We start from the raw sequence: 23,762 nt of genomic DNA on the forward strand, positions 1-23,762 counted from the left end.
CCCGCCTGTGTGGAGTTTGCATGTTCTCCTCGCGCCTGTTTGGTTTTCTCTGAGCACTGAGGTTTCCTCCAACATCTCAAAAACATGAATGGTAGGTTAACTGAAGACTCTAAATTGCCCGTAGGTGTGAGTGCGAATCTTTGTTCATTTCTATGTGCCCTGCGATTGGCCAGTTTAGGGTGTACTCGCTTCCTGCCCGAAGAAAGCTGGCATAGGCTTGAGCATGGCCACGAGCCTTGTGAGGATAAGCAGCTCAGATAACGGATGGATGGATAAATATACAGTATACTGTATCTCACACAAAACGTCAGAGTTTCTTAAAGGGACATAATGACAATGTTCAGGACAGTGGAAAAACTCTCAGTTGTTATGAAAATAGAATATACTGTACATGATTAAAACAGCCCCTTGTATCAACCGCTTTTTTAAAATATGAATTTAACCACTTATTTCATACTCCATGCATCCATTCATTTTCTTAGCAGCTTATCCTCACAAGGCGGGGTACACCCTGAACTGGTTGCCAGCCAATCGCAGGACACATCGACACAAACAGCCACACTCACAATCACACCTATGAAGAATTTAGTGTCCGATTAATGTTGCATGTCTTTGGGATGTGGAAGGAAACTGGAGTGGCCAGAGGAAATCCACGCAGGTAGAGGGAGAACATGCCAAATCCACACAGGCGGGTCCGGCATTGAACCCAGGACCTCAGAACCCTGAGGCCAACGCTTTCCGGCTGTGCCACCCTTATTTTGTACTGTAGTTATCAATTTAGTGTGTGGGACATGCTGAAGTCACATATAAAACAATGTATACAATGAAGGAAACACATTTTGAAGAGACTTATTGCAAATGTTCACATTTTTGCTCATTCTTAAGACCTCAGAGCTCTGTTATTCTGTGACATGTTCATTATTGTTGGGTAGTTCTGATGAGGACACCAAAAGTACTTTTTAATAATAGTGACCTATAAATTAATTTTCACTTTTACTTTTGAACAAGAGTACATTTTGAAGTCTGCACTTCTTTTTTAAGTAAAGGAGTTGACTCAATCCTGATTTCATCTGAGTCTTTCTTTAAGTATCTGTACTTGAGTACATTAGTGTGAGTACCATTGCTGTATGTGTCTTGTTAGCATATTAAAGTAAATAAATTAAAGAAAAATAAAGTACAGTAAAGTACAGTATTGGAGCAAGAACATCTTGGGTCAAAGTTCAATGCTGCAACCCCTGACAATTTGGCTCCTCCTGCTGGTTGTGTTGAAAACAGCTCTGTATCCTGTATAGATGAAAACTACAAGTTTACTCAATACAGTAGTTATTTCTACTGGATATAATAAATTGGATACTACAGCTTTAAAGTACTTTTAGAAACTTTCAGAACAATATGCACTTCAATCAAAGCAGCTAACTGGGGTGGTGTTGGGGCATTTACTGCGCAAGACTCGTGTTTTTGATAAATACAGATAAATATGGCACTAATGTTTAGCTTCTCTGCCTCGCATTTATGAAGTTCTTGGTTTGGAACTCGACTGCGTGGATGTGCCTGCTTGTCTTTTCGCTTGGTACTCCAACTTCCTCCCACATTCCAAAAACATGCATGTTTGGTTTATTAAAGACTCAAAGTTGCCAGAAGATGCCGATGTAAATGATACACCAAGATACAGTCATTGGCCGAAAAACTGAATTACAGTATTTAAATATTGCGTGGAGGAAATATAAAGGCAGCGTGTTATCAATTAGGCACATTGGAATGGGGCACGGCGAAATTGTGAAAACAATGAAGGGATGGAAGATACGGGAGGAGGGAGAAGGCGAGGAGGAGGAGGGAGGAGGAGAAGTGAAGGAGGAGAAAACGAGAGGACAAAGGATTTGTTAAACAAAAGCAGGTTTGGACAACAGCAAAAGTTGTGAGTATTGTCTATATTTTTGCAGGGTTTTGAGGAATTTAAATAAGATATATATGCAGTAGTTTAAATTCAAGATTTTTTTCTGACTGATTGATGTACGTATACTGACAATTACAGTTAATCCTGAGGAAATCATTAATAAATTAATAAATGTTGTCCTGCAATCATGTTCAGTGACTGAATAAAAAGTGGCAAACATGTCAGCAGTAAAAATAGGCGAAGAGAATGTGGGCAAACTGAAAACTTGTGACCAACATTCTTCACAGCTTGTGTCTCAACTGAGCTTCAGAAAGTGACCATTTGGAAAGTAGCGATTTGTTTTACCGAAAGAAAGATGTAAAAGAATGTCTGAATGCTACAGAGGAAAGGCCGGAGGGTTGCTCAGATTGGGCACCAGGAAAAAAAAACACATTCTTTGGAGAGAACTCATAACTTGGACTAAGTTGCTCTGACACATTGCGAGAGGAATGATGCAGGGCGGTGAGCAAGAGGGGAAAAAAACTTGATGTCTTTAAACCCCCTTAAACAAAACGTTATATTTGTACATTAATAATGCAGTATTTACTAAACTACACCACAGAGCAAACCTTCACCTGCATGGGGGGGATGGGGGGGGGGGCAAACGCCTCTGGCTTATATGGCGGCTGTGGACTCAGTTGCAAGCTGTGTAGTTGGCACTTGGCCCAGATGGGATCTGCTGAAAAAGAAAAATGCTCAAATGAATTTGCAAAGCTGAAAAAAAACGTCCTGTTTTTTTTTTTTTTTTCCCAAACGGCACGGTGGAGCGACATTTTAGAGCATTGGCCTCACAGTTGTAAGGCCTGGGGTTCGAATCTGGGGCCCGAAGAAATTAAGAGGTAACATAAACCTTACAGATAATGTGGAGTGAGTTGTTAACTATGTTAAAATTATTATTATCACCCACAACACTTTTGGATCAAAGGTTAAGAGCATTTTAACACACTACATGCAACAAAGAGTTGAGAGTGTAATAGCCATCGCTATTCAAAAACTCTACATAAATAGACTGATTTAAGTGCCGTACTGATGAGGTTGGAGAGGAGTGAGGAAGTTATTATGAAGCTGACGTGTTCTAGACAGGATACGCCCCGCTGCTAAATGATTGGCTTCTGCAAAGAGGCAAGTATTGATTAGAACTCCAGTGAGAATCATAAAAAAGTCTCAGTGAAAAATGTATCAGTTTGTCTGCCCAATAATGCTCAAAATGTAGAAGTATTTAATTAATTCCCTTTATTCACTTTAATCTTCCCATTAGTGTGTATTTATGAAGATAAAGATTATGGAGCATTTTTCCCCATCATTAAAATATATATTTCATCAAATGCAGTTTTTTTTAGGGGGAGGCTGGAACGGATTAATGGCTTTTCTATTTATTTCCATGGCAAAAGATGATTTGTGATACAAGGGTTTTACCCAGAGTAAAGTAAATTATTATCTCAATGCAAAACTTGCTATCTTTTCACTCTTTCTCTTTCGTGCAGTTTGTGAAGCTCACCTCTCACAAGCTGAAGGAATGGGCGGCCTTCCACTGGTCCTGCTCCTCTGTGGTTTCCACGGTAATGTGGACAAACAGAACACACAAATCATCTCGTTTGATTATGTTCCACTTGCCTGTGTGTTTTTGGTTTGTTTTATTTTTTTGAAGACTCCTGTCATGTGTTTTTTATTGTGTGTGTGTTTCTGTGTGTGTGTGTCCCACAGCTCTCACAGCTGTCGTCCAAGCCCAGAAGATCGGTAACATTCCTTTAGAAGTCTCCGCTTGATATCAGGACATTGCTATCCATGTATGCGCTATGAGTCACTGTGGCATGTTTATGTTGTCATGTTCTTCTCTCCAGAGACCACTGAGGCACCTGCCGGGACAACCCCGCCAGCCAGTAAGTGGACCGCCACAACCGGCCGCATTGTTTAATTGCCAGTGGCGGGAAGTAACAAAGTACAAATACATCGTGATTGTACTTAAAGGGGAAATCCAGTGCTTTGCATGAACGGTGTATCCAATAGGTCATGTAATATGTACCCTATTTTGACAATGTGATGTTAAATCCTCTCTCATTTTGTAGTGTTTTGAGAAGATTTTTAATCAACAATTGAGAATTTTCAGGGGCGCTGCCATTTTTGTGAGTCACATAACCTGTGTAGACGGATGTGATGTGTTATGTGCCGTTCCAAAAGCTCGATTATATGGAAAACCATTAATGTCCAGTGCTGATTTCTCGGATTTATCCTCATCTGATGAAGAAATAGCAATATCGGTTGATCAGGAAGACGGAGGAATACTTCCATACAAATTTGAACCTCTGGATGTAAATGTTGAATATTTGGACGGTTCTTCTTAAAGGCCGTGAGCTGAGCTTCGACGTACGGGGGAGGTCGTTAGCCAAGCTTCAGCGGTGGCCGAGGCCATTAGCCGAGCTCCCTCGTCAGACTCCGCGTCCTTCCTGTCTAAAGAATCATCCGCGGCCGCTGGCCTGGAGCTCCGGGGGGCTTCGTTTAGGCACTTATGTCCCGCGCGTAGGCCTCTGAGTTGTCAGACTCCACGTCATTCCGCCGAAGAACCATCCGAATATTCAACATTTACTCCCACAGGTTCAAATTTGTATGGAAGTATTCCTCAGTCTTCCCAATCAACTGATACTGCTATTTCTTCATCAGATGAGGATAAATCTGAGAAATCAGCGCTGGGCATAAATGGTCTCCCATGTAATCGAACGGCACGTAGGTCAAGTGACTTGCGAAAATGGTAGCGCCCCTGAAAATTTGTAATTGTTAATAAAAATATTCAATCAATCGATATTTGGAAAAAAAATCTTTACTTTGTACATTTACTAAGGTCCCACCTGAGATCTTTCAGTCTGCTAGCTTAATGCTAACACTGAATAGTATCTATTTTGCAGTGTTTAGTCGCTTTTAGCAACAGATTGAACACATTGAACAGTAAGTACAGCAACATATGAAGAAAGACATTCTTACATAACTCCCTTAGACAGTGTATTCTTTATCTTCTACAAAGTGCGACAAATATCAGTGCCATACCAGTGAGCTGTGTGGTGTTCAGACATCTCAATGTCGATCTTTGTATGGTAGAGTCTTATGGAGTGCTTTTTTTTTACTCATTAAAATACAAATTACAAATTTTTTTGGTTGTTTTTTTTTTTGTGGGGTATTTGGTTTGAGACAAGTATTTTGAATTGCAAGCATGGAAACAGAATCAATTGAAAATTGTATCTCAAAGCACCATTGTTCTTTTAAAGTACTGGCCATTAGAGGGGCCACCGCAAGGAACAGGTAGGGGTTTTCCTACTATATCCTGATTGGTTCAGAAGATGGACCACTGAGAGGTCCCCTCTAAATTATGGACTGGTCTTTTAGGGGGGGAAAAAAGGGTGGAAAAACATCCAACAACAACATTCCAACCCAGGTTGCGTCAGGAAGGGCATCTGGCGCTCATGACTGTGTTAAACAAACATGCAAGTGACTCACTGTGGCGAGCCAAAAGCCACAACAACAACAACTTAAGTGCAGTACATGTCAAAGTCTGTACTTTTGAAATTTTTACTTAATTAAAGGTCCCGTATTTTGCCAAACCACCTTTTTTTTCCCTAGCATTTGGAATGTAACATTGTCTCTGATCCCTCAGTAAACGCGTGTGCTCTCACAATTGGGTCTTTGACACAGAATCAACCAATCAGAAGAAAGGGGGCAGTCTTAGCCAAATATGGGCAAAGCGGATAGAAAACTGGGTCAAACACAAGTAGCTGTTAGACGGGCCTTTTCTGGACACTCTTATGACAAAACCAAGGTGTTTTTTCAGATGAAATTGACACTTTGATACTAAGTCCATGTGAGAGAGTTCTACATTTTCAAAATATGGGAGTTGAATCATTAATGCTACCTTTACTTGCAAGTACCTGTACTTCTACCATTAGAGTGTATTTTTGTCTCCTGTTTTTTTTAATTCAGGCATGATGTGTGTTTGTCTGTGTAGACTGCAGGGAGGAGATGTACCCATGCACCAGGATGTACTCGGTTCATCGACCCATCAAAAGATGCATCGGCGAACGTTGCATTTACAGGTGTGTAACTGTAACTGTAAGTAACTCGTGGTACACTGGTAATGATCTGCATATCTCATGTTAATTGGATTAGATTTCAATTCCTAAAAATAAAACGAAAAAAAAAAAACTCTGATGTGCTGTGTGCTTGTAATAGTTCATCATCTGCTATGTATGTTTGTTGTACTGATTGGTTTTTCTTTTATTCTGAACTAATGATGTATTTCTATCTTAATCTTTGGTGGCTTGCTTAAGCATTTATTTGATATTCATCTTAAGGTCCATGTAATAGTATGGTCTTTGTCCTTATTCGTAAGACAAGTAAACACAATATTAGAACTATTAGAAGAACACATTTGGTGTACAAGTAACATTTTTCCACCGCCTTCCACTACTGTATTATTTTTCTACGCTCACATGGCGACTATATTTTACAAGTGAGGCAAAACTACCAGTAGGCAGTTCTCATGTTGCTTTAGGTTCAAAAGGAGGCCACTTGTGCATGACTCATGTCCCCTACTTGGGCCACTAGTGCATCAGAGTAGTTTACTAGTATGGTCAAAACTGCCCCTAATAATGAGGGGAAAAAATTAATAAGATGAAAGTTGTACTACTATTTTCCTCTAGTCGCTCTACTCGTGTAACTTTTGCTCTATACAAATGTTACAAATCTTCGGAAAGTTGTTTGAACATTTTGTCAAAATATTTGATACCCACGTACTAGCACATTCTTAACTATTCACTACTTGGACAACAAAGGCATACTGGGATAAGTACATGTTACTAATTAGGTAAAACTACGCACTAGTTGATGTCTAGGCCTCCTAATGAAGCACTACGTATTAACAAGTAGAATTTGATAAAGTCACTGGAAGTAACAGTAGCGAGTCAAGTCTGCTCTCAGGTGTACATTTATGTTGTCAGCATGGTAGTGATAACAGAACGATTTGTAATTTGTGGTTGACTAAAAAGGTAAAATGCAGTAGTTATTAGGGTTAGTAGTCTGGGATAGTACGGCAATTAGTCACAGGCAGTTACAATTTAAGAAGATTTTGAACTTTCCATACTTTGTTCCATGAATGGACCAATAATTTCCTGGTACAATTGGCATTGCTATTTAAGGAGTCCTCTTCATGCTTCAATTAACATTTTGACACGATCAGATTAAGACCACAACAAAAATTTAAGCATGACGTGTCTGTGTGACCTGAGAGACTGGAAGAGTCACAGAAAGGCATAGAAGCAGAAGTCCTTGGAAATTTTAATAGCTCAGACATCTGTTGGGAATTTTGCTATTCTGATCCTTGTTAGGGCGGCACGGTGGATCAGCTGGTAAAGTGTTAGCGTCACAGTTCTAAGGACCCAGGTTTGATCCTGCCAGTGTGGAGTTTGCATGTTCTCCCCGTGCCTGCGTGTTTTTTTTTTCCCCGGGCACTCCGGTTTCCCCTCACATCTCAAAAACATGCAACATTAATTGGACACTTTAAATTGCCCCTAGGTGTGATTGTGAGTGCAGCTGTTTCTCTTGATGTGCCCTGTGATTGGCTGGCAACCAATTCAGGGTGTACCCTGCCTCCTGCCCGTTGACAACTGGGATACGCTCCAGCACTCCCCGCGATCCTCGTGAGGATAAGCGGCAAAAGAAAATGGATGGAGATTCTAGTTAATTGCACAAAAAGTACTGAAACATTGATCACCTGGACAAGTACATTAAAATGTTAAGAGGAAAATATTAAATTAATCTGTAAAGTAGGGCTTACACTCAAGTAGCAATTGTTACAACAACAAAAAAAGTTGGATGATTTTGCATTTTGGAGTCCAAGATGGACATCAATTTCTCTTGGTCAGGTCATGTTTTCATGCCAAGTTGTTAACAGTTTATTTATCAAACGTGACTGTAAATCTAATAGTAGACGGTGATAAAAGAAAGTACGTACCTGTAAATTGGATATGATGTCATTGTTCAAAATTCATAGCATGAATCCCTGTTAAGAGTTTGAACCTCTAAAAGTGTAAATACCTGTCTGGAGATGTAAACAAAAACATGTGGCCGGAGTTCAAAAAGTTGACCTGATTGGACAAAAGGAATCTCCAGTATTTGTAATCAGCACATCAAAATTCCCCCAAATTTTAGACAATTTTGTTGTTGACCTGCATCACATTAAAATCGATAACTCATAAACCTCCAACCTTACTCAAAACCCCAACATTATTTTTAATTGACAGTGCAGAAAATGCACATTCATTCATTTTGATTCGGTTCCTGTTTTATTCCGTAAAATGTCAGAAAATTGGCCAAGATCCTGATCATGAACATGTTTTCCCACGTGAAAGCAGATGTTATGTCCACAAATAACTTATTTTGTAAAAACACAAAACTAACCTCATGCAGGACAACAGAAATCTGAGAATAATTAATAATTAAAAGGCTAAAATTCAGAAAATTGTGGTTCAACAATTTTAATTAATTAGCAATTAATCAATGCATTGTTGTTTACTGCAAAGGTTACGGTGTACGTTTCATCCTGAAATTTCACCCAAAAGCCCAATATCCCTAACTTTTGTGAGTCGTGTATAACTTTGTGTCTTAGCCTCCCTCGCGTCTACGTGATCAACAACGAGATTTGCGTGAGGATGGTGTGCCAGCAGGATGAGTATCGAAAAGGTGAGCCAGCTGCTGCTCAACACATCTGCGCACATTCCCACTAACACGAAACTCTGACTGACAGCCGAGTTGTGCAGAGAGTTGTCTGGGTGGCCCAAGCGCATCCAGAGGTCACTGAATAGAAAGCGCTGTCGCAATCGCCGTGACAACCCCAAAACCTGGGCAAACAAGGCCTGACGGGGAGAGGGGCTGCGGCTACGGCAACGTGACCACCCGGCAAGGTCGGGGCGCCGTGAAGACGGGACTCCGGGGACGTTGTCATCAAAACAGTCCATAACACCATAAATCCAGCGCTCAACACCTGCGGGGGTCTCCTCCCCGGTTTTTCACACACTCACTCACACACACACACACACACGCACACACACACACAGCCCATGTGCTGAGTCATATCTATGTTTATGTGTACTAACTTTTAATTGCCTGTGAATACAGAGCATTTCATGTATCATGTCAAGCAGGGTTTATGGCCCTTTAAAAGGTGATATGGAAAGCCATTTAAGCATTTACTCTGGATACCCAATTTAAAGTCTTTGTACTACAACGCTCTTGGTACTCACTGCTAAGATAATTCAGAACATTAGTAGAAGATCTTGAGCAATGTTTTTTTTATCGGCACAAGCGCCACTTTTTACCTCTTAGTACGGAAATAGATCTTACAAGTTGCATGTTTATTGGATATCCAGATATCTTTGTACTAGCACGTTCTTTGTCCTCACACACACACACACACACTAAAAATGATTAAGACGCAATTGTTCTACCAGTTGGCCGAAACGTCATACTAGTAATGCCAAAGAGCATACTAATACATGGAACTTAAACTGGACATCATGAATATTGAATAAATGCTGAAAGAGCTTGCCATAAACTCCTATATGTTTTGCACAAAAGACTGTTTGACATTGCAAGGTGCTAAATAATAATCCATTATGCATTACGCGCGCTGTTTTACCCAATCAGTTATATCAACACTTGATTTTGTTTCTTTCCACATTTCCTTTGTCGAATAAATAACATACACATAGTTGTGTTGTTTCTGTCTTATATTTATCTTTGCATATTCATTTCACAACAAATTACATTAAACATTTTGTTCGTGTTAATGTTCTGAAAGTACCCATCGACATCCATTGTGAATCAATGTAATCCATCTGCTTATACACAACAAGATCACAATAAGCCCCCCCCCCAAAAAAAAAGAAAAAACAAAAAAAAAACAACAACAAATAAGCCCACAATTCCTTTCACAAACAGAAGCTTGGTCCCAACAAGGAATCAATTCAAAACTAAAAAAAAAAAAATTAACATCAAAAACCTGGGGTTCAAATCTGGTCAGTACCACACAACCCGCCACCTTTCAGGTTGTCAGATGACGACTCACTCCAAAAATGACGGAATACAAATCCACTACGAAGGACAACAGGTCATGAGCGAGCTCAGTTTACTTACATCCACAGCCACTAAATCACGAGCCTTTTAGGCCGCCGGAACGCATCCCACTTGGCTGGCTCCTTCACAACCTGGGCTGATTTACTACAGCTGCTTGTTTTTAAAAAAAAAAAAAAAAAAAATCAGCAGCTCCATCATTTCTACACTACAAGTATTGCTGTCGTGCTCCAAGAGTCCACTATAAGGCGCTATAGAGCAGCGCCACTCGGGGAACCCACTGCAGTTGAACAAGGTTTCTTTCAAGTAGACGATTATGGTGGTAAACCTCATGTATAAGATTAGTAGCACAATCCCAGTATTGAAACACGTACTGACAGACAGACAGAGTGCATATAATAAGCCCTGGAAAGATGGGGGGGGGGGGGACGCTACAACACAAATGATGTACAGACAGGGGATATATACATTGAAAATAAATATTCTCTGTACATAAACTGCATTCATTTTTATATTTCCTTAATGGCGTTTCTATATAATGTTCACAGTTAAAAGGAGATGAATAGCAAAGAACATGGACGGCTGTAGTGTTCGGCTTGAGACTAACCAAGATCTGAACCTAAAACTGATTAATACGCGACGCGAGAGGTGGTAGGTGAGGGTTTACCCTGCTCGGCAGGGAGCAGTAGGGACCCCCTCAAAGGGGAACGCAACGATGCCAAAAGTGCTGCATAATATTATTGAGAGAAAGAAGAGGGAGAAAGAGCCCATTGGTGCTCCGCTCACTTTGGGGAGTCAAAGTCTCCCCACAGGTCTGAGCTGGCCGTCATTGGTTGATTGGACGGAGTCACCGAGTTAGAGTTGCTGGAGTCAAGATCCAGCAAGCAACCTGAAGAAGAAGACAGAACAATAAAACCATCAAGCTCTTAGGAAGCAATACATTTTTAAAACACAATCAAGCAGTAACAACAGGGAGCCCTAAAAGTAAAAGAACATATTAAAAATGAAGTGTTTGTTGGGAGCAAAATATTTTTAGAACAGATTATTATTAGGATGATTTTCGTGTGGATTAAATCAAAGAAAACTGATTTTGCATTAAACAACAAAAAAGGTTTATGTGATGTATGTGTATGGCTTTAAAAGGCAAGACCGAGCCTAGTGAGTGACATGGGTGTCAGCAAGTTAAAGTGTACCACCGCTTGTTACCGTAACTTCTGGCCTACAAGCCGCAACTTTTTTCGCACACTTTCACTTACCTTTACACTTTACTGCCGTGTCTCAGTGATTTTTACCAGTATGGCGCTTGCGTTAGCGTTAGCGCAGCGGCACTGGCATTAAACTCTGTGTACTGTCTGTCTTTGTAAATATCTCATGTTTCAACGTCGGTTTCAATGTGGGCACTTGCGGCTTTTACACTGGCGCGGCCTATGTATGTACCAAAGGGTATTTCCTTTACAAATGTACAGGGTGAGGCTTATAACCAGTTGTGCGCTGTAGGCCGGGAATTACGGTAAGTGGTTAACTATTAGCCATTCCCATTAAATGCCTCGGCATCAGCTTGTACTATGAATGTATTCATAACGTGTATGTAATTTGTTAGCATTTTATTTAATAAAGAGACTGAAAGTGCACCAGTTATCTATCCCTGACCAAGGCGTCCTGCCACGTCTCGTTAACGCAGAGGAGCGTGCTACTGAATTGGTTCCATATGGAAACTCCCTGAAGGTCATCTTAGTTGTCAACTGGCTCTCTTAAAAATAGAAATGAAACCGGGCGATTAGAGAATTACTTTTGAATGTCAGGTAAAAATCCCATTCATTATAAATTCCAGTGTGTTCAACCTGGAGTGCATTTGGCCTGGTTTTGGAGCACACACAGTTCCACACTTTGGTTGTACAGATCCATTGGCAACAGCTTGACAAGAGTCCGCTGAGGCCAAGGTAACGTATGCCGTTTCACGACTTCTTTCAACAAATAAATCACTTTCCTCCGACCTTCTCCATGAACCTGATTCAGTTATGAGTCAGGTACAACACAGCAATGCATTAATGGCAAAGACTTGGGGCTAAAATGTCTAAATTTCCAAATAAGTTGAATAAGAGCAGGTCTTGTACTCTCTCCACCAGTCGTGATGGAAGGAAAAAGAAAATAATAAAAGTGACTTGTCATGAGCAAGACACCTGGTGACCTCACCAGCACCTTTTCGTTTCTCCTGAGATCGCAAAATACTCTTGACATGAAAGGAAAACAAAAATACAAGACACGGGCTAATTGCCTGCATGACCTCTAGCTGCGTTTTCGCGGAGGCTTACAATTACCTACCTGTGTCATTTCCTCCCGCAGATGGCTGCGTGTTATGATTACTAGATCGGGATGACGGGGGCGGGGCTAGCCTGCCTCCAGGGGGAGGTGGAAGGAGTCCTAGACCACCGGAACTCTGTGGACGAGTCCTATCCTTTTTCTTGGATTGCTGGGGAGGGGGGAGTGGGGGGAGAGACGACATTTGGATGAGTGGTTTTGGTCTGCGTGATTTGAAAGAACAAAATACAACAGTACCTTGACTCACAAGTTTGTTCTGTCACCAAGATTATAACGTTCCGTTTGCCCAATTAAAATGTATTGAAATGCCGTTAGTCCATCACATACACATTACCATTTTATTATAAAACTTAATCAAAGTACATAATGTAGTGTGCATAGCTTGGATGTGTGCCTTTATAATGGCAATGGACGACTGAGTGACGTCAAGAGCTGATTGGCCAGTTATAGTTCCGTGTGAACGTCAGGGTGTGAACTGTGGCTTATAGCAGCTCCTTGCAAATGTGATCATTTTGGAAAAGGAAAGAGTTCTGTTCCTATGGCAGTGACTTAAGTCATAATAACAGTAAATATTTGCACGAAAAACACTGCAAGGCCGCCTGGAACCAATTTACGCTACCCAGAACCATTTGGCCACTGTTCATGTTTACCACACAGACTTTTGCAGATGGACGCACTGTTGGGACCGTAGAAAAACATGATCAAAAACAACAGAGGAGTGTCTGTAAGTTATTTTCAAGACACTATCACATGTGTAAAATACATATTCAGTGGGGGGAAAACCCGGAAGAATATCTATGAGATAAAATATTCTAAAATTATTTGTTCATGACAACTGAAATTGAAACGCATGTTTGGGACCGTTGTCAACTGAGGTCCCCTGTAAGTTTAAATCCAATTCAGGACATTGTATCAACAACAAAGTTACCCCAATATTGAGCGTGATGGTTTGTCCCTCTTTGAAGCCCAGGTCGAGCTTAGGAGTGGAGTCTGGAGCCTGTGCTTGTTTGCTGAATTCATTTTCCTGTTTTACCCACCTTCAGAAAGAGAAAGGGGACAACATAGTTCGAAAATAGGTTCTTAAAATGAATTATTAATGACTAAGCATGGTAATTGATGATTTCAAATGTGCATACTTGAAGTGGTCCTGCAGTGCAACATTGAAGTCGAAGGCATCACCTCTGTCTCCAAACCCGATTCCGATGAAGGCGCTGCGGCCTGTAAAAGAAGCATCAGATTACCGTATTTTCCGCACTATAAGGCGCACCTTCAATAAATGGCCTATTTTAAAACTTTTTTATTTTTAAGGCACACCGTATTATAAGGCGCATAGAATAGACGCTTCAGTAGAAGCTGGGGTTACGTTATGCATCCATTAGATGGAACTGCACTAAAGGCTCAATATTGACCCATATATAAGCCGCACCGGATTATAAGGCGCACCATCGGCTATTGAGAAAATTAAAGGCTTTAGCTGCGCCTTATAGTGTGGAAAATACGGTACTTTACAAAAGGTTGGATCTACGTACAGATATTCAAAAGCACCTGAGGTTGGATTTACCCCGCATGATAAGTCACACACACACTGTGTTGTTTGTTTTTTTTTTTTGCTGTCTAATGGCCTAATGCATACATGCTCCATTGCAGTATAAATACAAAAATAAACAACATATGTAATTAAAATTTTCTTTTTATCTTAAAAATAGGCATCCAAATGTGGCAACAAATCAGACACGTACCAGCTATCTATCAATGCAAGTGAAGCTGAGGAGAGCATAAACCCCGTTAATTCAAACATGATCTTAGGGCTGGGCAAAATGGTCTAAAATTCAAATGATGGTATGAATGGAATCTCTTCAAAGGTAAAGGTATATAACTTGATATAAATTGTATGATCAAAAAAAGTCTTTTATACATCTGTCAGTTGTGGGGAGTTGGCCTGGGGAAGTTTCCTTGGCGAGTTGCTATGTCACTTCGGCTGGCCTTCTGATTTTTAATGCAGCACACAGAGTGGATTTGCAGATCCTAGGAGGAGCTGATTGGCCTGGGTGGGAGTAACGGTTGCAGATCATAATCACCCAGTGGTCGTCGGGCCAATTTTAATGCACAAAACCCTACCACAGATAATCATGGTACGGGCACAGTGGTTGGCAGGCGGGAATCTGGTCACCATTCTAACAGGGTGAGTGGTGGCTATTCGCATTTCTCTTGGCTTGACTCTTGGGAAATGTGATGGGGGTCTCTCATCTAGTCTTATTGGTTAGCTGTTGGATGTCTTAATAATAAACAGACATAACTTAATTAAACAGACAGAGTATTTCAAACTCCCCTGGTATACAGCGAGAGAGAGAGAGAGAGAGAGAGAGAGAGAGAGAGAGAGAGAGAGCGAGAGAGAGAGAGCGTGAGAGAGACCTGTCTAAATAATCGCCATGTACTGTTTAATTAATACTTGTATTATTCATGTATTATTGCTTACTTCCGATACATCATTACAGGTATGTCGGCACAATCTTGTTGAATGTGTCGGGTCAGCGCAAGAACAGTTATATGGGATACGTGACATTTGACATGGACATGGAATTGGGATCTAGATGTTAAATCAGAATTAGGCACTTAAGAGCTGCACTGTACATACCGTTGTCATCCTGGATACGGAGTACAAAGTATCGGCTCGAGTCGCTCACTGTTTCCACGGCAATGCCAGGGTACTCATCTACTGGTGCCTGGGCAAACAGCTCCCCTAAAGAACGGTGCAAAAGAAATGTTCCGGTGAGATTCTGGACCTCTCACACTTATGCAATAGCAAAACTCCTGTGCAGCTATTAGCCATATGTTCGTTCACCAAGAAATGATCCTAATACACAGGAAACTGGATTCTTTCTCACCGGACATTTTGTCCTCCAGTTTTACGTAGGCCACTTTTCCCCGAGCCACCACTCGCATGCGGCCCGACCAGTCGGGAGCATCCAGCTTCCAATCAGCAGCCCTGGAACCGGACGCACAAGACAAAATTATTGTAGTAAAGAGAGGACAGCAATGGATTGATTGTGTCATTCATGCTTTGGTGTGATTTTACTGGGTCTTCAGTAGAGACTTACTGGATTTACCAGACTTAAGCCACCTCTTAATACCACCACCGTGATGTCACACAAATACAAACCATCAATACATTTTTTAAAACTGCAATAAAACACTATGCAGTGGCCATCATTTGGAGCAATTCAGAATCAGTATTTTTCTCACAAGAGGAAAAAATTCAAACAAATAAACTGCATCATACTCCCCAGTGATGATGATTATTAAATAGGGATGTACTAAAAATGTTTTTAGAGAAAAAGTATGATTACAAATACTTGATATACTCAACAGATTCTAACAGCCCACGACAAATGATATTCATGTTTCAAGGCACTGAAGGTAAAATCTGATTGGAGAGGAAAACAAACTGAAGCAGTGTAGCCAAGAGTTAGGAATGTTCGAATATATATGACTAGTACTTTTGATATAACTTCTATTCACACAATGACAGACAAATGTCAACAAACATTATGTCAGATTTCTTCAAATTACGTATTAGTCACAGCATCCACTAGTGACCGATACATCGAAATAAGGCCGGTATCAGCGCAATATTGACACTTATCAATTCTTTCATGCCAATAATAAATGATACAATTTTGTTAGGAAAAAAAAATGTTCGAATTTATATTGTAAAAGGATGTCATTACTTGATGGCACGCATTAGTGACAATGGTGAAAAAAAGCGTGACTCAATCAAGCTGTGAGTGAGCGTGCACCCAATATTACATCATCTGCCTTACTCTGGTCCGCATGCAGTCACCGATTGATGAATGTATATTAGTTAAAATGTCCAGTAAGACGCAACATTCGTGGGTAAATAATAATAATAATGTCAGCAATTTGACAATCGCTCCACTTCTGTGAATGCAATGCAACTTGAGCATCCATCCGTTCCAAGTGTCCTTGAGCAAGCAACGCTGTGTCCATTTATGTGTAAATCCAAATGAGCGCCATTAGAGGAACTCTTATTTAATCAAGCGCTTCCAAAACAACAAATACGACAACAAGCATCATTTTTCGTCAGGCATGTCACCGAACGGCCTCGGATAAAGCGCAAGAACCAACGCTATCTGTGTACAGACTCACCTTACGGTACAAAACAAGCTTTTAATTGTGAATTGGTGTTTATTAGTAGGTGGCTACAGACTTTAAAAAAAAAAAAATCAAATAAACATAATGCTAACTAGCAGCATGAAGCTACATTGAGTCAGCTAGCGGATGGACGCGGTAACGGCTCGTCCACTGACAGCTCACGTAAACCGAGCGGCGTGCGTGTCCCGGCCCCGGTCAGGCCTCACCTGATTGCCCGGTTGGATGCTCGCGGTGGGATTCGGTACACGTTGACTTCTGGTTTGACGCAGAGGATCGACTCGTACTCGAACTGAGCCTCTGTCGCCATCTTGCCTTGGTCTTCCGTCGGTGTACACCGTAGCCGGTGTCCGTGCGGGTGGTGGCGGCGGCGGTGTTGTGGGCAAGCGAGTGGCTAAGTCGGTGCGGTTGAAGCGGGGCCGTAATATATTGAGTAGCCGTGCACTCTATTTTCGTTCATTTTTTTCAGAGGCGATATTGTATGATGACATGGGAAATATAGGATGGGGTGGACGTATCTTATCTTCTTGACTTGGCTTTCAACACACTTGTTGCCACTTGTGTACTTTGTTTTACCTGAACGTTTTTGTGTCTCACTTGTAAGACAAACATTACGGCTTTTTTGCACGTGTATTAAAATTGCCTTTTTTTAGGTATTTGGACCCTCTGCATTATATAACAAAAATCTTGTATCGACACCCAGTCATGGTAAAACAAAATATATCCTTTAAACGACTTTAAATCCATTCAGCTGTAAGAGTGGTTTATTATTCATCATTAAAGATTACTAGCTTGTAGAATAACATCTGAATCATCTTATTGTCTTCAGTAGTTGGAGCCAATCTTTTACAACATACATAGCAGTCAATTGAGACATAAAAACATATTCACTCACATGTTCTATACAAAAGGTAACATGGTAGATATTTTATCAAGTATGGTGTTACTCCATAGACACAACAAGCAAGCAAGCAATGTTCTTTCAAGCCTTGCAATAACAAAGCATTTTTTTTTCTCAGTTCAGTTATAGTAGTGATGGGCCACTGTAGATATTTCAGAGTCCAAGAAGCTTGATGGCATCCCTTAGATCTATCTCAGGCTGCGGGAAAAAAAGTTGTTGTTAGAACTGAAATCATTTTAGTTATCGCGATTGTTAGTTTGCTGCTGTACCTGGAGAATGCGATTGAGTTTCCTGGACAGTCTGACTGAGTTTTGATGCAGGTCTTCCCAGGCCTTGAAAGTGCTTTTCTTACGATCCACAAATGTCTGCCAGCAGTAATAGTAGTCTATGCAGAACAGAACAACATGCAATCAATACTTTTGACCTCAAAGGTTATAAGAAAGTGATCAAAACTTAGCAAATTCAGAGGAGCCAGATACTGTGGAATCTGTTGTACAATTTGGCATTTAACCTTTGCTTTTGTTTGTTTTCTAAGGAAAATATAGCAATGAAATCCCACAAAGCCTTGCCTTGCCACTGTGCGATTTGCCATCATATCCCACAAGCCTCAAATGATTAATTTGGGGTGTGTGTTTTGCTATTCTTTGGCTTTTTCAGCAACACGTGAGAAAATGATGGTCATAATATTGGCACTCAAACCAAAGCGTTCGGAACCTCAGAAGACCTCCATTCAACAAACATGAAAAGCTTAGCTGCATGTGTTTTGCTTTTCTTTGACTTTTTTGTGGCTTATTCCAAAAGTGGTGTCCTCAACCAGGGTGGTTGAGAGAAGAATGTCAGGAGAGAAGAATGTACACCAGAAGTTATATTTTGGGGGCGGGCATTTAACTTCTTTCATGCTTTTGTGACAGTTAAGAATGTTAAAAAAAAGATGTGGAAATAACACTTTATAAATTGCCAGTACATTTAATTAAGGTTTTGTGATCGTGACGATTTTACCCAATGGTTTCAAAATTGGTCAATTGGCATCCCAGAATGTTAACTTTCGGAGCTTCTGCTGCTACCAAATACAGTCCTTTCAAAGTACCTTTGTAACTCATGACTGTGACTTGGACTCCTGCTTCCTGCAGCATCCGTAGGCCCTCTCGCTCGCGGCTGTCCTCCATGTCGCAGAAGTAGAGGCGGGCCACGAAGATCCTGAGCCGAAGGTTGGGCATCCGCCTGAGGAACTGCGACACAGTGACGGAGCAATTTGCGCAGGGAGACCAGGAGCAGAACCAAGTGATGGAGTAGCTGAGCCTCTGGTGTCCCTCCCCACTACCCCAGACTCCAGGGCACAAGGCCCCCAGGTAGCGCAGAAACAGCAGCTACAGGTAAACACACAGAAGAATAGAAATATTAGATTAAGTATTTCATAAGGAATACAGTACAGTGGAAGTTGGACATCACAGAAGTGGTACAATTTAGAATCAATTTTCAGAAAAAATGTGTCCCAAACTTCAAATTTAACAGTTTCATAAGAAGCTAAACTGATTAATCCACACAGCTTTTGCTTTTTGTTTGGCTGTTTTAAAACAGAATGAAAATATAAACGCTCTGCTTTTGTTTTGCTCCCATTTTTCATGAGCCGAAGCAAAAAAAAAAAAATCTCACTTTTTCTGTCTACACAAAAGTGTCACTCTCCAGGCCACGCCCCTTAACGGCACACACAAACATTTTATCCCATAGGAAAATTCATTCTGCCATTCAAATAACGTAACTGTGTAGGTTCCACTGCACTGTGTGTGTAACTGGACTCAATTCATTCAGTATTTTTGTTTCTCTTCACAGGCCCCCATCACGTACGCCTCAACTACTCACCTCTACATGGCAGCCATTTCGATTACGAAGGTGTCCAAAGTCAAAGGTCATGGAGTCTGGCCCCACTCGCCTCTTCACAGCAAAGCACAGGTAGGTTTCGTGGCGGCCCTTTGCCCAGCGCATGTTCTTGTAGTGGTAGATGAACTTTTTCTGAGGCAAAAGCACACTAGCCCAAAGGGAGATAGAGTGCCAATCAATGTAGTTTCTATTCAGTGGCCGTAGTAAATTTACAAATACTTACAGTATGTGAATGAATTCATTCAACACTTTGCTTATTAATTTGGTATGCAGTGGTGTAAAACTACACCGAATCATCCAGAGAGTTGTTTCTAATACTCATTGAACTGTAATCTTCATAGGTATGATTAGGATTTTTTTCCGTGGACTAGACCTAGAAGTAATAGATCAGCAAAAAGTGCTATTCTACAAAACGTTAATTAAATGTGCTTTTTTTTCATGAACAATTGGATGGTTAAATGATATGCAATCATTATTAACCCTATTCTGTCATTATTATTGTTATTATCATTCTTGCTTTTGCACGAAATGTGAAACTTGTGCTTAATCAGAACACAAGTAATGGACAGTAAGAAGGCAGCGTCACATCTGCTCTCGCTTTCACCAGTTATGTTGAAACCATGTTGTCAATACTCATTAAGACTGAAACCTTGACTGGTTAGAGATGCTACAGTTTCAGAGTATGTGTTTAACAGTGTGAAAATGAATATTAACCCCCTGGGGGTCATCATAGTAGACTCAGTTGTGACTCAATTCCAACAAACGGGTTACATTCCTGACAGACAAAAATGTAATATGTCGGAGGATACATTTTTTTTTTCCAAATGTTAACATTAACAAACAATACTAAAATCGATACGCACGACGCATGTAAATGCATTCATTTTGCTCACCTGTCTAGTTTTGCAATCATTTTGAAAGGCGCGCTTTGTCAATCGTTGGGGTGTGGGTATTCATTGAAGCTGAGTGAGAAATAGCGAAAGTGTGTTTGTGTGTGTGTTTTGCAAGCAGGGGGGGAACCGAGAACCTATATATCATCATAAACATCCTGCATTCGACAGAAGCAGCTTCTGGTTGGACAGAAATATTTTTTAAAGTTTGATTTTAGGGGTGTGGCACGATGAAGGTTGTTTGTCTATTCACTTGTCACATTTACAAGAAAAATCATGGCCTGTCAACGGATCACACCGTCGGTCTACAATAACCTCGTGCCCACTGTACACTTGGATTTGTTCAGAATGATTTTATGGATTGAAAGGAAAAGCTCATGATCAAAAGCAGTTATTCTCAACCTTTATTAAGCCAATGCATATATTTTATATTCGAAGAATCTCACAGCACAACAAACAAAAATGTGGCAAAAAGGACATGTTTTTCAATAACGACGGATAGACAAGTCTATTTAATTGTTATGCCTCTCATTACCTGTAGGCCCATATTTTGCAGACATGGATAGCTAAGCAATTTTTTTATTTGTAGTAAATATTATAAATTACCTCAAATGAAGCATGTCTTTGTGGAAAAAAAAAGAAAAGAAAAATGGCATTCCCCAAGAAGTCAGACCCAACCCGTATATTGGCAATGAGGTGTCTCTCAGTATTTTTGCCCATTTAGTGCATGTTCTTAGTTGGAACCAGAGCGGGATCCCTACAGTGCCACACACTTTTCAACAGTCCCACATGCTACCACATTTTGGTGAAACCCATAAGCATGCCCAGACCACAGAGGACTGGCACATACTACCTCATCCTGCCGTCTGGATTTTCCCAAGCTGAGAACTCTGGCCTGGCACGTCGGTGAGACACGAGACTGGACGCCCTGCCCGCAGCCTCGCAGGCATGGTCTCTCCTCGCCAAATCGGGGCGTGTTCCAGTCAGCGCTCCTCTTTTCTCTCTGCTCTGTCTACTCCCCTCACCCTCGCGTGCACTCTGCGGTTCGGGGAATTCACCCTTTCCCTGGGTAGTTGTTGTTTTTTTTTTGGGGGGGGGCTCAATTGTGTGTGATGCTCGCCTTTCGCACAGGCATGCCATTCACACACACAGTGCCTGCCATACATCATCTGGAAGTAATTTATCTAACTGATCCCATTATAGTGTGGCGGCCTAATTTTAGTCTGATTCATGTGTGTGGGCCTCACATCATACTGCATTACTAGACAGTGCACTAATTTCTCTGCTCATTTGATCTCTGGCGCATGTGTACCTTCTGGTTCCAAATTGCCAAATTGCATGGAACCACTTCCCATGTTGACCACACTCGACCGAGGTCATTTCATTCCGCACACGATCAACCAAATGCACTTCTGGCCTGTATCTTATGAGCAGTGGGGGCAAGAAATTAAGTACAAATACTTTGTTACTTGACCCAAGTATATATTTTTTTAGATATCCATACTTTTCCAATAATGTTTTTCTCTGAAAATGGCTCGTTGCCACCTCTACTTGGATTCTAAAGATATTCTTTGTATGGGAAAAAGTAATACCTACTTTTCGGGACTGAGTTTCTTCTTTTCAGTATAAGCACAATGTACATGGCTATACAGTGGAAAATATCTACACACCCCTTGTAATTTGCCAGGTTAACTTTTACAACTCAGTTGGAAAACATTGTGAATCTTTGGGAGGGGAAGTAAAAATAAACTTAAATAATGGAGTTTTACAAGTGAGCACACCCTCTTATAACTAGGCATGTAGATATGTTCATTACATTCAGATTCACATTAAATCAGGGTTTCCATTTAGTAGGCTTTCCAGCAAAAGACTGAAGTTTTAGTGCTAACACTGATAGTAATTTTGAATTGTTCATAATTCCCTCCCCTTGTCTAAGGCCCAAGTTCCAACTTAAGAAAAACTGGGCCTAAAACATGATTACTTCACTGAAGGTACGATATAGTGTTCTTTTGGTGATGAGCAGTTTTGTTTTTACAGCAAAGCTTTTGCAATTGTGGACAAAAAGTGGTCTTGCTTACACTGCCATACCAAAACAAAATCTCCCAAACGCATGTAGGAAGATGTCGCAATGCCTGCGAAAGAATAAAAAAAAGATTTGCAGCTAATCAGAGGGACTTTAAATGGTGACAGGTATCTGATAATTCTCATTTAACATGAACTTGAATCCATCCATCCATTTCCTTTGCTGCCTATCCTCACGAGGGTCGCGGGGAGTGCCGGAGCCTATCCAAGCTGTCAACGGGCAGGAGGCAGGGTACACTGGTTGCCAGCCAATCGCAGGGCACATAGAGACAAATAGCCGCACTCAAAATCACACCAACGGGGTAATTTACTGTCCAATTAATGTTGCATGTTTTTGGGATGTGGGAGGAAACCCGAGTGCCCGGAGATAACTCAACCAGGCACGGGGAGAACATCCAAACTCCACACAGGTGGGTCCGGGATTGAACCCGGGACCTCAGAACTGTGAGGCCAACACGTTACCAGCTGAATCTTGTTGAATCGGATTAGTTAATTCTGAAGACAATGGTTTCCCCAGTCATAAAGGGTGTGTACACTTGTGCAACCACATTATTTCAGTAGGATTTTTTTGTACTTCCTGTTCTTAAAAAAGATAACCCGAAAAAAGAAAGTTGTAGGTCAGGTTAATGGTGAAAAATCAGACGAGGGGTATGTAGACTTTATATTCCCTGTAAGTTAAACAAACAGGAAAACTATATTGTTTGCTGTAAAGATTGTTTTTGGTTGGACCAAGTCATCAAAATGGGTATTTTGCACAGTTGTCAGGAATAAAAAGTTTACATTTTTTTCCTTTGTACTTTTTAAGTTTTATTTTGGACCTTGTTTTTTTTTTTTTTTTTAACTTTAATCACTTCTACATTTAACTTTTTCAATACAATTACGTATTATATTTACTTGTCGCGTAAGTACTTTGGCCACCTCTGCTCGTGTGTAAAAATGGATGCAGAACAATCGGACAGCCAGACGTTACAGTGCATTTAACCCCCTCTAATCGGGGGCCAGAGCCCGAATGTAGGAAATGCAGAGTCACTCTTTCCTAGTCGGCCTACGCCTGCCGCGTGCTCGCACACAGCCATACCATGGAGATGCACATGACCACAGTCGCAAACACACTTTCTTTCCAGTGTGTGAACTCACATCTGTTTCCTGACAACAATAATAGCCTCAGATCGGCCGGGCTCGGAGGCCCCGCTAGCAGGTGTCTACTCTTTGGCAGTCATGCGGAAAGAAGAAAAGAATCTGACGATGGTCGAAAAAGTAAAAAACACAGCTTTGACGCGCCGAAAAGCTCTGACCGAGCATTTACTAACAACAGTGCTGTGTTACTAGGTGTTGAAGCTTTTTCATCAAAGATAATTAAAGGACGGTGGTTTGCAAGTGCAGCTTGCATGATGGGAGTTAGCAGGGTGTGTGTTTTAGTGTGTGTTCTCACATCAATTGAGATTATGAGAGGCTGTCAGGATTATAGTTCAGCATT

General features: G+C 41.0%; 3 protein-coding genes and 1 long non-coding RNA gene across 5 annotated transcripts; 2 read left to right on the top strand and 2 right to left on the bottom strand.

Annotated features, from left to right (window-relative positions):
- The first annotated feature begins 1,819 nt into the window (after positions 1–1,819).
- mfap5 (microfibril associated protein 5) lies at positions 1,820–9,683 on the top strand. Of its 2 annotated transcripts, XM_061820471.1 has the most exons (8): positions 1,859–1,915; positions 2,690–2,772; positions 3,418–3,492; positions 3,638–3,670; positions 3,775–3,813; positions 5,925–6,012; positions 8,583–8,656; positions 8,721–9,683. In XM_061820471.1, the coding sequence occupies exons 3-8, from the start codon at positions 3,450–3,452 to the stop codon at positions 8,831–8,833; spliced, it is 390 nt and encodes a 129-aa protein (XP_061676455.1). In that variant the 5' UTR covers positions 1,859–1,915; positions 2,690–2,772; positions 3,418–3,449; the 3' UTR covers positions 8,834–9,683. The 2 variants fall into 2 exon arrangements, with proteins under 2 accessions (XP_061676454.1, XP_061676455.1); XM_061820470.1 differs by lacking the exon at positions 2,690–2,772 and having other exon boundaries at positions 1,820–1,915.
- A 1-nt stretch (position 9,684) lies between these two features.
- On the bottom strand, positions 9,685–16,933 carry necap1 (NECAP endocytosis associated 1). Its single transcript, XM_061820468.1, has 7 exons — positions 16,744–16,933; positions 15,250–15,350; positions 15,000–15,104; positions 13,501–13,582; positions 13,293–13,401; positions 12,368–12,515; positions 9,685–10,934 (listed from the first exon to the last, which is right to left on the bottom strand). Exons 1-7 carry the CDS (start codon positions 16,842–16,844, stop codon positions 10,828–10,830), a joined length of 753 nt encoding a protein of 250 aa, XP_061676452.1. The 5' UTR covers positions 16,845–16,933; the 3' UTR covers positions 9,685–10,827.
- On the top strand, positions 16,207–20,421 carry LOC133501052 (uncharacterized). Its single transcript, XR_009795087.1, has 4 exons — positions 16,207–16,537; positions 18,566–18,808; positions 19,266–19,385; positions 20,325–20,421. It is a non-coding gene; the product is annotated as an uncharacterized LOC133501052 (long non-coding RNA).
- On the bottom strand, positions 17,589–20,226 carry aicda (activation-induced cytidine deaminase). The gene is made up of 5 exons (XM_061820469.1): positions 20,207–20,226; positions 19,296–19,461; positions 18,523–18,802; positions 17,705–17,820; positions 17,589–17,633 (listed from the first exon to the last, which is right to left on the bottom strand). The coding sequence occupies exons 1-5, from the start codon at positions 20,224–20,226 to the stop codon at positions 17,589–17,591; spliced, it is 627 nt and encodes a 208-aa protein (XP_061676453.1).
- Positions 20,422–23,762: the final 3,341 nt, after the last annotated feature.

Source organism: Syngnathoides biaculeatus, chromosome 5, assembly GCF_019802595.1.
Source record: "Syngnathoides biaculeatus isolate LvHL_M chromosome 5, ASM1980259v1, whole genome shotgun sequence".
Classification (NCBI taxonomy): domain Eukaryota; kingdom Metazoa; phylum Chordata; class Actinopteri; order Syngnathiformes; family Syngnathidae; genus Syngnathoides; species Syngnathoides biaculeatus.